Source organism: Hyperoodon ampullatus, assembly GCF_949752795.1.
Source record: "Hyperoodon ampullatus genome assembly, chromosome: 14".
Lineage (NCBI taxonomy): Eukaryota > Metazoa > Chordata > Mammalia > Artiodactyla > Ziphiidae > Hyperoodon > Hyperoodon ampullatus.
The window spans coordinates 77,787,867-77,800,551 of record NC_136927.1 but is presented as its reverse complement, the minus strand read 5'-3'; the positions used below and the strand labels follow the sequence as shown (position 1 = coordinate 77,800,551).

The window sequence follows — 12,685 nt, the reverse complement described above, 5'->3', positions numbered from 1 at the left end:
AAGGCCTCAGCTAATGAGCCCAAATCCGGCACCTTTGTTTTTGCTGCTGCCCGGCCTCGACACAGGGAGGGCTTCGGGTGGAGGGACACGGTGCGCTCTCCCGAGAGTGAACTGGCCGGAGCTGCTCCCGGACTCTGGGCCAGTTACGAAGCCCCAGGGCACAAGTGCAAGGGGCTGCACAGCACTTAGAGGGCTGCACTTCAGTCAGTCAGCCTTTGGCTTTGAGCATCTGCCTGCCCTTCCCCGGGGCCAGAGCCGGGTCGGGGCCAGAGCCGGGTCAGTGCCAGCCAGCCACGCCACGAAGGGGCCAAGGCCAGGCAGGCGGAGGCCTGGAATCAGCAGGTCAGCTGGCTCAGCACTTCTGGTTCACTGAAGACTGGGACCGAGGAGGCGAGCAGGCCGAGCGTCCCTGCTGAGGACAGGACTCGGGTCGTTCCCACAGCAGCAGCTGTCACTGTGGGGAGGGCAGAGCCGGGGTTTCCACGGTTCGCCCCCTCAGCCTGAGCTGCAGCCCAAGCGCCACAGGGGAGCCGCTGGCGGCCTGCTGACCGTGGGCCTTATTTTCACTGTGGTTCAACAGCACAAAGGAAACAAGAACATGCCGTCAGCCGAGGTGTCTTGAGTGCCATTTGCTTTGACCTCACTCATCAGAATGGAATCCATTTTCTGAAGCAAGTCAACTTAGGGCTTATTAAATAAATTGCTTCAGAAGCCGTAAGCTAGTTTGAAGAAAGATTTTACTGAACATCATGTTTAAAGAAGGAAAATTAATTTCCTATTTAAGTCTATTAAAAAACCCAAGTGTGTCCTGGGCTGTTTCTGGGTTAAGAATATAGAGGTACCCTGGGGTCTGGATGTGGTATCAACAGTGGCATTGGAAAGCTCTGTAACTTAAACATGCTCATTAACGTTTCCTGTATATATTCTGTGCTTTTCGGTTTAACTCAGTATTTATTTGCCTTGTCCATATGTTGTTTTCTGAAATTTCAATTAAAATACCTTTTTATTGGTGTTCCGCTCTACCCGAAAAAAGTGGAGGGTAGTGGTTGTTTTCTGGAATATCCTGAGGGAAGACGTCACCCCTGCTGTCCCTCAGTGCTCTCTTTCCAACGTGACATAGATGCAGGGGTGGAGGAGGGCGGCCTCAGGGCAGGGCCGCCCCTTGGACTCTCCACGTGCTCTCTGAGGCTCCCGGAGTCCCCTCTCCTTACAGACACCAGGCGGCATGGCCCTTCTCTGGCCTTGGGCCCTATCTGACTTCTGCTCAGTTACAAATTTAGTTATTTTTTTCCACATTGCCGTTCCTCCTTGTCACGAAAGCTTAGATGTCTTTTTTTTTTTTTTTGTATCTGAAAACGATTGAGGTGACGACAGTGGGTGTGACACTACCACCCAGGTCCCCACTGTCCTCGCTGGGTGTTGTGTGGTCACATGACCACAGACTTTGTTTCTGGGTTCCATGGATCTTGCTGAGAGGCCACAGCATAAACAGTTTACTCACCAGCCAGCTTTGAAACAGTCATAAAACCTTGAAGGATATAAGGGAATTCTTTGTAGTATTTCTGCAACATTGTGCAAGTCTGAAATTATTTCAGAACAAGAAGTCAATCACTTTAGGGGAGACTTACATTTAATTTTGTACACAAAAGGAAGGCTACACGAATTGTTTATACTTCACTGTTACCTCTCAGTGTCAGTCTCCACTGATGGGTCAGTTCCACAGCAAATGTGACTAGGCAGAGGTGCTGAGACGTGGCCACCGTTGTGTCTTACAGGCAGCCAGCTAAGGGACACACGTTCTTGAGGTTTGAGCAGTTCTTCAAACAACCTTTATAAATTCATTAAGTTATCCAAGGGCCCTAACACTTGAAAAGGTGAGTTTTGTTGTTGTTGATGAAATGGGTTGAGGCCTGGACCGCTGAGTAAAAACACCAGGCGGGGAAAGTGCCCCCAGCCCAGAGGCACCCACGACTCCAGGAGGCCGCGTCGTAATCCTCAGATGCGGAAAAACTATAACCCCTCTTGACTGACAACATCTGCTTCACATCAGCAGGGATGGAAAGAAACAGGAGTTGCCCAGCCTGGTTTAGGCCTATTAAGCAAAGAAATGGGAAGCACCCCAAAGCCATGTTCTTTAGAAAAAAATTTTTATTGTTGCAACTAAAATGCAAACCCATCATTTATATGGCAAGTTGGAAAACTGTACAGTTTGACAGTTCTGTGAGGTCACAGAAGACCCTGAGACGCGCCCCCCGCCCCCCATCATGCATCCACGTATACACACACCTGAAAAGGTATCATACCAAAACACCTCGCTTTTTTTGTTTTTATTTTTGTAAAAATGGTTTATTCTATGGCCATCGTAAAAAATAATGACCTGATGAGTAAATATTGGCTTAAGGCATATAGCAGAGCAGCTCGCTACTTCTCTAACATACGTGTGACAAGATGGAGAACCATCTGTTTTCCAAGGATAGGAGGTTAAACCAGTATATCCATTTTGAAATGCTACTATATATACACACCAAACTACTACATACATATACAGGACTTAAAATAACAGACAAACAAGCCCAACTCAAAAATGCTTACAGCCTGGCACCTCAGTCTCATCCACACCTCACCAAGGCTCTGCGGGGCGATGCCTCAAATGTTCCCACCACAGAATTTCTCTGCACGAGCTTCTAACACGTGAAAGGCAAAATGTGAAAATGCTGGCAAAAGAGCAGCCCGTGAGCTATAGCTGCCTTTTTTTTTTTCTTGTTAAAAAAGCCACTTAATGTGGAGGTCTTAAGTTCCCCTCGCAGGAAGAGTCGTGAGCACCATCAGTCCCCAGAGTTCAAGGGCAGGGGCAGACGCCTCTCTCAGCAAGGCCCCCGGACCTAAAGGGCCGCAGGCTGACTCGAAGGGACCGTCGTCCAGGCTGTTTCAAGAAGTGTGGTTTCCAACAGTCGCCTTGGTTCCAGATCACGATCTGCTCAAGAAGAGTGTGAACTTGGCACAGTGGAGGCTGATCCCAAAGGTGTGTGTGTCGCGGGGGACCCTGCTTGTCTAAATGTCCAGAGTGCGAGGTGTGACTATGGCTTCCCATACCCTTGGAATGTCTGAGTTACAGTGGGGCCCAGCTGGACCAGGACAGGCTGGGCCTCACTAGGAAGTCACCAGAGTGTCATGCCAGGAATCAGGCAAATATCTGTTACTGGACATCGCTCCGCTGCCGAATGGCAATTATTTCAGCAACGGTCTTAGGAACCAGAGCCACGTAATGCTCAGCTCATGCAAAGGTAGACTGGACTTGTACACAGAGCGCATCAGTAAGCAGAGATCTAAGGATTTCAAGCACGTGGTATTTGATCGGGACACAAGGAGACCGTACATGCATCCTAATACACACAGGGAGAGTGGTGACTGAGATTGAGGTTCGAGCAGACAACTGGGGAGGGGAGGAACCGGGACAAAGTAATCTCACGCCATGTGTCTTAAATAGCCAAGTGTTCATTATATATTATCCCCTTGTTCTATAAACACAGGCAAACCTCTTCTCGTGTTACCCAATGAAATCACGACTGCTTACAACCGTCCTCCTTCCTAGTACTGGTCTGACGCAGCAGGCTCACGGCAAAGTCCTCCGTTCCCAGCGCTACCTGAGGGTTTATTATTGTACTTTTTGATAAAGCCCTTGGTGCAAGGCTGACATCAAAAAATGTTAATACATTATTGGTTTATGAAGATGCTAGTGCACTGTGGATGCCTTCAGGAGAAAAGAATTAAAAAATAAATATGGAGTGGAGGGGCTCACTACACACTGTCTCCAGGGAGGGCCGCGGGGAGGATGTCGCTTGCCGCCTGCCAGGGACGTGCCGAGGGGGCACCACGCGAGGCTCGCCCCTCCACCCGCACAGGCCGCCTTGCTCTGCGCCACCAGCCCAGCGCCCTCTGTGCCCTCCTCAAAAAATGGGTTGTGGGTCTGGTATTCAGAGGACGGCAAGGGGGAGAAACGTAGCAGGATGGAGGTGAGGCCAACCACCCGGGAGGGGGGCTTTAGTGCAGGACCGCTGTCTGGCGGGGCGCGGCGGGCCACGCTGTCCGACGGCCCTCGCCTACGGCGGCTGCCTGCTAGGCGGCTGCGGGCTCTACGGGCAGGGGCGGACCGTGGGTGGAGGCGGGTCAGATTGTGTGTGGCTGTCGAGCAGGAACTAGGATGAAACCAAACGCTTTCAGAGGAGCCCGGCCCCACCCCTGCAGAGCTGCGGACGCGTGCAACACCTCGGCCGCCCTGGCCACTCCAGCCCCCGTGAAGGGGGTTTTGGTTATTATTATTATTATTATTTTTTTACAACAGCTCCCCCTTCCCAAAATCACCCCCGAGGAAAAAGCTGTCTGCACGTTGCTAAACCATCGGATGCACTCGAAGGTGGTTGCTTAGAAAGAGGTAAAATATTTAAAATCATTAAAAGAAAAAAAAGAAGTCTTGTGAGGTGATTTCCAAGACCAGAGATTTGAGGCTAATCCTCACTCTTCTCCGTAACTTTAACGGTAACACATTCTAATGTGTGGATTTCTACTGAAACGGCATTTATATTCCAAGCAAAGTGGAAACTGCTCCTTCTGGATCTCAATGGCTGGGTGAAAAGCCGGTGGCCACCCTGTGGTGACCTCTGACCCTGAGGCAGGGGCCCTGAGGAACCCTGTTTATGGGGATGGAGCAATGGGGGCAGGATGTGCGCAAGACGGCTGCAACGAGAGGGGGCCGGTGGAGGAGCAGACAACGGGAAGCCAGCGGGACACCCTGAGCAAAAGCAGAAGCCGGGTTCTGTTTTCTAGAGACGGCCTTTTGTTGTTTTTCTTCTTAAAACGGGAAAGCTCGCAGGCACTGTCCCAGCTCAGTGCGCGCTCAGCAGAGGAAGCGCCTGAGCAAGATGATGTCCAAAACCCTCAAACCCTCTCCTCCAAAGAACTTTACATTCGCAAAAGTGTGGGAGTCTTTCCCTGGGAAATCAAATAAAAATTGTGTATCTGGTTACACCGCCTAAGGGCACAAGAAAGTTTCGTAAGTGCCTAGTCTTTTTTTTTTTCCCCCAGAAATAACAAAAAGCTGCTTTTTATAAAGGTTAAAAACAACAATGTGTTGTAATTCTATTACTTTTTTTTCAAAAACAAATGAACAAAAAAAAAAAAAAAAAAAAGAAGAAAAAGAGAGAGAGAGACGTATTTGGCATTTTGTCTACTTACTCCTGAATAGGTTAAGGCCCTGAGATTAGACTCTTCTATTCTTGGGACCACAGGGCTCCTTAAGACCCCGGTGCATCAATCCTCAATTCTCTCTCGTTAGCCCTTCACAGTCCCAGACTTTGAAAACCTTTGATCTGTTTCTTGTGAGGCTGGCTCAGAGGCTCCCGCAGCACTGAGCGCTACCGCCGGGCTGGCGGCCAGGGCTTGCCGTACACGCGGTCTGGCCAGCACGTCCGTCAGTGAAAACATACCCTGTAGCAGAGGTACGCGCCGGCCGTGAGGACCGTGGCCACGCACACGTTGACCAGGAAGGGCTTCCAGTGAGTCGGCGCCTGGTCCCGCTCCTCCTTGGGCGGCGATGGCTCCCCCTGGGCAGGACCTGCCCCCACGACCCGCCTTCTGACTTCAGTGTCTTGACTCACGCTGAGGAATGAGGGGGGCAGAGGCGGGTTACTCACTCGAGAAAACAATGGCAAGGATGCTATTGTTCCCGGAGGAATTCTAGGAAAAAATGAGCCACGTGGAAGCAGAGCCTGCTGATGTTGACACTGGCCGGAGGCCCGCCTGTCACCGCCTCCCTCCCAGGGCCCAACAGCAGGGCCAGGGTGGGGTTCCAGAGACCCGCGGACTCCTTGGTGATGGGGTTGGGTAAGGGTCTGAGGGGCAGTACAGCCCCTGGGGCCGCTTGTAGAATGTTCCCCTTCAGATCAGGGAAGGTTAACAGTGCGGCCACAGGCTTCCACTCCCTCCCCGGGGCCTGACAGACGCGGACACACAGAGGCCTTTGTTGCTGCTGACATGCAGACACCACACATCTGCAGTGCTGACCCTCTGCCCTCCCCGCTGCACGCCCAGCCAGTCCTGCCAGCAGGCCCGCTTCCCAGGTGTCCCGTGTGCAGTCAGTTGACTACCTTGCTGGGGGCGAGCCAGAGCCACCCTGTGGGGCTGTCCCGGGAGAGGCCAGCAGAGGCTGTGGGCCTGGGTGCAGCCAGACCCTGCCTCTCCCCTCCCCACCTCTCCCAGGCCGTTGCCCTCCCACCCTTGCGTCCATTGAGGCGGCCCTGGCCACAGGATGTCCTGCCTCCCACGTGCCTCTCCACGGCCCTGCTGCCCCAGCAGCCTCCTGCGTGACTGGCAGGACCATCCGGGGGCACCTCCTCCCCAGGAGACAGGAGGAGGCTGCACGAAGCACCCTTCTCGGCGCCCACCCAGTGAGGCCCCAGCCGCAGGGCTGAGGCCTGTGTGCAAGCGGGCTCCCCGCCCTCCCCAGTGCCCAGAGGCGCATAGGTTCTTGGTCCAACTCCATTCTTTTCCTGGAATTCTCTGGCTTTCAGCTTCCCAAATCCATACTTCCCTGCTCACCACCTTCACCCACAGAATGTGAAAGGCACCTTTCTCTCCACTGTCTTCATGAATAAAGAAACAGGACCAATGACACAAATTTGACCCAAGTCACGTGCCAGCTCCCATCCCTCTCATCCTCGGCCCTCGGCGAGCCCTCAGAGGGAGCACGCCAGCCCACCCTGAGACTGTCAACAGAGGCCCTGGGAAGCGGGGCACAGTCGCACTCGCTCAGCACCTGCTCTGGGAGGCCCCGCTGGACAAGTGTCTCTCGAGCCCCAGAACCAGACCCGGTGTTCCTGTGATGAGGACCAGTTTGCACGAAAGGCCCTGGGGAGTAGGTTCATGGGTCAGGACTGGGACCTGGAAACCAGCATTTAGCAAAGTGCCCGGGGAAGATTTTGATGATCTGTTTAGCCAGAGGCCCCCGTGGGGCACACACTGTGTGTGACCTGCTTTCTCAGGCATGACCGCTCCAATGTCCGGCCGTAACAATACACCTTGATCCCATCCTTTAATAGCTGCAGAACATCGAACACAGGGAGAAAGCACGACTTACCTAATCCCTGGGTATACAATCAGCTCATCTCTAGCTTTTCAACATTACAAATAATACCACCACGAACACCTCTACCTGGACATCTCTGCACACCTGCTTGAGAACTCCTGCTGGCTGAGTTTCTAGGTGTAGACAAACATGGGGTCAAAGCGTGCACTAATCTTAAACTGCCCTCCAAAAATGCAGGCACCAAGGGCACTGCCTCCACGGCCTCAGGCTCGGGCTAACCCCCGTTCATCCTTCAAGCTTGTGCATGATGCCACCTCCTGCTGGCAGCCTTCCTTGACCACCCAGGGAAGGTTGGGTGTCTCCTCTCTAAGGCTGACCCCCTCAGCGTGCACCTCCATCACATCCCTATCCATGGGCCACCACCACAATCTACTGCTCCCTTCCAAGTAAGATGGTCTAGAACACAGACCGGGGGCCCCAGTCTAGTTATCTCGGGGTTTCACATGCATCAGTAGGTGCTCAGTAATCTTTGTCAAACTGTAAGGAAGCAAAACGGCAATCAATTCAATCAAGAACACATGAAAAGGGGGACTTCCCTGGTGGTCCAGTGGTAAAGGATCCGCCTTACAATGCAGGGGATGCGGGTTCGATCCCTGGTGAGGCAACTAAGATCCGACATGCTGCGGGGCAACTAAGCCCACACGCCACAACTACTGAGCTCGCACACCTCAACTAGAGCCCGCGTGCCCTGGAGCCTGTGCGCCAGAACTAGAGAAGAGGAAACCCGCACGTCACAACTAGAGAGAAGCCCACGCGCCTCAATGAGGATCCCGTGTGCCACAACTAAGACCCAATGCAGCCAAAAATAAATAAAATAAATAAACAATAAACAAATCTTAAAAAAAAAACGACTACATGAAAAGGTTAAGTACCCCAAAATCATTCTGGGGGCTGAAGGTACGTGGTCAAGCCTGGATATCAGTTTCAGGACCAGCCTGAAGTCCAGGGCAGGCTTCTGTCTTCTGTCACTGTCATCACTGGGCTGCAAGACCTGACTCAGTCACACCAGACCCCTGATTCCAACAAGCACCACCAGGTGGTGCTAGGTCCCCGCTAAAGTCAGTCACTTTCCCGGGCCAACCTGTGGCTCAGTCAGAGGCTCCTCCAGCTGGGGGAGCAGCAGGGACGGTCCAGGGCCCGTTCCTCAAGGAGGAGGCTGGGTCCCCAGGGCTTCAATATCAATATGTATCTCTGGAATAGAAGGCCATTTCCCCTCACCCCCAGTAAGCCAGGACCCTCTCACATTACCTTTCCAGGCTGCAGGGGGCGTTTAAGAGGGTTCTGGTTTCTTCCTTGACGGGGCCGTCTTCTTTAACCTCCTCAGTCTCAGCTGTCACCCACTGGTGGTTTGCGAAGAACTCCTTGCACTTCCCATTGTGTGGCTCCAGGATTCGTTTGGGAGGCCGGGGAGGTGGGGGGATGTGCTCGGGTGGAGGCTCCAGGTCCTCGTGGGAGAGCTCTTTCCATTGTTCCTTGAAAAAGCAGCAAGAGGAAGTCCCATGAGATTTCACGTTTGGCTGATCTGTCAGGAAACCTGCTCCCCTTTAAGTGAGCAGAGGTGAGGGCTAGGTGAGGGGCCCTCTCAGCTTCTCGGGTCTCCAGCCATGTCCTTGGAAGATGAGATCTTATGAAAATAAAAGTCTATTCTCCCTTTTAATGATCTCTATGTGAGCACTTCAAAGGCAGAAAATGGAACATGGTGAAACCTTCCACAACTTTTTAGCTATTTAAACACGAAGCCTAGCTATTTCCTCTGACCCAGGATGCTGTTTCAACGTTTACAATGAACAGCCTCCTTCTTTACAGGCAAAAATTTAAAACCAACACACCTGGATTAAAGCAAAAGCACTGCTGACCTGTACTGAAGAGTCTCCCATGATGAACTTGGCGCCTTCGATCACAGCCAGGTAGGAGAAACGGAGCTGGTCTGCTGTCTGGATCAGTCCCATCCGAAATTTCCGCATTTCTAACAGAACTTTCTTGATATCAACAGAAGAAGGGTCTTTCCTTTTGTCCATCTGAAAGCCAGAGAGGAGACACAGCTCAGTGAGGTCCGAGCCTCAAGTACAATGTGACTGTGTATGTCCTGGAGCATGCCAGTTCCTACTCAGGAAAAGTCATAGCGAGGAAGGCAGAATTCTAGAAAATGTGGCAAAATTGGGACCATTTGAGCACAGGGGAAAAAGGAGAGGGAAGGGGATTCTCTGGATCGTCCTGGCTTCCACATCAAAATTAAGGGCCTTCCTTCAAACGAAGCTATTTAGGGTAAAGCTCCTTTCATGGGAAGGAAGCTGTTAAAAAGTGAAGATCAAAGCTAGTTTATTGCAGAGACAGTTAACAGAGAAGCTGTGCCTGGGCCAGACTGGAGGTTAAAATGTGCTCCCTTCTCTTCCCGCGGTATTTAAGGGCCTTCTTACCAGCAAGAGGCAGGTGTCAGCCAGACAGAAGGTCCCCGACCTGCCGATGCCAGCGCTGCAGTGCACCACAATGGGGCCGTACTCCATGCTGAGCGACCCCGACTCGCGGACTTTGAAAAGAAAGTTCAGAAACGAGGCTGGCGATTCAGGGACTCCAAAGTCAGGCCACGTGGTATAGTGAAAATGTAAGATCTCTCGAGTTTCTTGAGACTGGAAGAGAAATATACTCATGACGATTCTAAGAGGATCACCTGTACAGAAATCATTAATTCCAAGTAAGCATGAAGTGCCTTTCCACCCACCTAACTCCAAGAGTACCCTTAATTCTCAGATTTTTCTCCCCGGGTCCACAAACCTAGTGAACAAATACCAAGCCCCGAGTGGACCCCAGGTTGCTCCTGCTTCAACTGCCCCTCCTTTAGGATGGAACAGTCTTGCCCACAAGAGCCCCTGTCTCCAATGTTCCTTTCACTTCTGCCGTTTTCCTGGTTACAACCGATTTCTGTCCGCCCCACAAGTCAAAATGATGCTTCGCTGCCACCCACAGCAATCTTGTCATCAAAGGCCTCGGGGTTTCACATGAAAGAGTGGAAACGTAACTGCACGTGTGGGGCACCAGCTCTGGGTAACTCGGGGCTTTCCTTACAGGACTATCTGGATGCCTCAGAGGATTGTCATTTTACAGAAAAAAGTTACCAACTCAGTCTCCAAAGACAGGAGGCTGCCACGTGTGGCTCAATATCCAGCTGAACAGATGGTTCACGATGAGGAGGAGGATGCTGACAAGACCAGCTGCACTGGCCCCACAAGCGGAGCGCTTACCATGTTCCGGTGTGGGCACGAGAGCTCACTGAGTTCTCACAGCAATCCTTCGAGGCACGTAGTCCCGTTACTCCCATTTTCCAGATTAGAAGACTGAGGCTTGGCAGCTAACCCTCCATTAAGTGGGGGAGCAGGAGTTTAAATCTAAGCTTGCTTGACTCCAGAGCCCGCTGCAGGAACTCTTGAAAGGAGGACCCTGGCCCTTGTCCCCTAGCCCAATCTGCTCGCCGTGGAACAGACAGAACGGCCTCTGGTGCTGTTTCCAGCTCCGCTCCTTCCTCTGAGCCTCTGGGACTCCACTCCCAGGGTGGACAACTGGTCGCCAGGAGCAATGATCAAAATGTAGTTCTTGCTGAGGAGAGCAACCAAGATTACACTAAGGTAAGAGCCCACAGCAATGGGAGCCAGTCACAGGGGAAGTAAGGCCTGCAGACAGGAACCACCCCAGCTGCACAGCGCAAAGGGCCAAGCCAGTGCCTAGGTCACCTGGACAGCGGCTGATGGTGAAACACTTTGGGCCAAAGACCCGCTGACCGACAATGTCTCCCTTAGTTTGGCAAATGTCCATAACGTGCCTCCTGTGTGCCCGGCACGATGAGGTAATGACCCCGCGCCCTGCCCTCCCAGTGCTCACAGCCTAGTTACAGCAACCTTCCCTGACCCTAGTGTGATGAAAATGTGTGAAAAGGACCCACAAAAACAGCAAGGACCTAACATTAGCAGAGAACACACATGTGTCGCCCTGCACCAGCTATTACACACACTGGTATCTTTCTGCAGAAGTGGAAAAAATCTGCTTATGACATGAGGATAACTTATAGAACCACACCAAACACTTCCATACTTTCCTCCCTAGAAAATGATCTCCTTATATCCTTTAATGGCTTAAAAGAGAAATGTGTCTTCTATTTTTTTTAGAACAGAAAAGCACTTAAAAATAGATTTAAAAAAAAATGGAATAAGAAGGGCTTCCCTGGTGGCGCAGTGGTTGAGAGTCCGCCTGCCGATGCAGGGGACGCGGGTTGGTGCCCCGGTCCGGGAGGATCCCACATGCCGCGGAGCGGCTGGGCCCGTGAGCCATGGCCGCTGAGCCTGCGCGTCCGGAGCCTGTGCTCCGCAACGGGAGAGGCCACAACAGTGAGAGGCCCGCGTACCGCAAAAAAAAAAAAAAAAAAAGGAATAAGAAAACACGCCAAAAGCAAGTTCCTTCTTTTAATTCTTAAAAAGGTGTGGGTTATCTCCTGTTTACTCCCTCCCTCACACCTGCCCACCTCTTTCTCAAGGAATTCATTCCAGACGTGTGCTCGGCCAGGTACACGTCTGACAAGACTTTTTCAAAACCACGTCTGTTGGAGCAAACAGATCTCCCCCAAACCTCCAAGCTGCTGCCTCTGCTCTGCCACGCAAACAGCACAAACCTCTTCTGCTCTGTCCGAATTCTGTTTCCCTCAACAAGCAAAAGAAAATTTCTCAAGAGTTTAGCAGAAGTCACTTGCAATGTCAGGCTTGCAAACGCTCAAAAGCATTAAAAAAGTCTACCACGTAATCCTCCAGGCACATACCAACCCACTGCCAACATTATTGCTGAAAATCCTCCGTATCAAACCCCTCCATAAATCACACCCTGAGAGCCCGCATGCGGCTATGGCCGGGCTTGGGGCTCCAGCGCTAGCGCACAGGGGGCGGCGGGGGGACCTGGACCCACTGCGCGGCTGCATTCCTCCAGAGCCACGGGATTTTAACCCCTTCTCCACTTCCAGTCACCTGCGCTAAATTCTCGATCTTACTTCGACTATTAATCCCACCCCAGGCGTCACGGTGACTATAAAGCAGTGAACTGAAAACTAAGACGCGAATGTAACGCAGGAGCAGATCCCTCCTCTCCAGCCTCGGCCCGCAAGCCCGAACACCAGTCCCACTGCCCCCAGATAAACCCACGTTCCTTCAACCCCACAGAACCTGCGAACCCTTCCCGGCACGTGCTCTGAGCCTGTGCTGCTCTCACACTGCACACGGACCACCTTCTGGAAGGCTTTCAAAAACCCTACCTGACAGGGGGCAGACAGAGACGCGGTGAGAACGGTGCCCTTTGCCTGAAGTCTGACAGTTTGATATGCTGGGGCCAGGAATCAACCCCAGGCAGTCTGATTCCAGAAGGCAGTGGCTGACCGTGTTTGAGGGTGTCCCCAGGAGCTGCCGTCAGCTCCCTTCCACTGTTCCCACTACAAGCATGGTTCCCCAGAGTGATGGCTCCGGGCGAATCATTCAGCCTCCCGAGGGCAGGGCCTTCTGTGATGCCGCTTCT

The 12,685-nt window shown here is 52.3% G+C and overlaps 1 protein-coding gene across 1 annotated transcript in view; it reads right to left on the bottom strand.

Moving 5' to 3' along the window:
- Positions 1-5,118: 5,118 nt before the first annotated feature.
- PTPN1 (protein tyrosine phosphatase non-receptor type 1) overlaps positions 5,119-12,685 on the bottom strand; it is a 66,026-nt gene continuing 58,459 nt past the window's right edge. The window contains 4 exon segments of the mRNA XM_079719334.1: positions 5,119-5,655; positions 8,390-8,613; positions 8,998-9,159; positions 9,559-9,768. Coding sequence (XP_079575460.1) covers positions 5,469-5,655; positions 8,390-8,613; positions 8,998-9,159; positions 9,559-9,768 — 783 coding nt within the window. The 3' untranslated portion in view covers positions 5,119-5,468.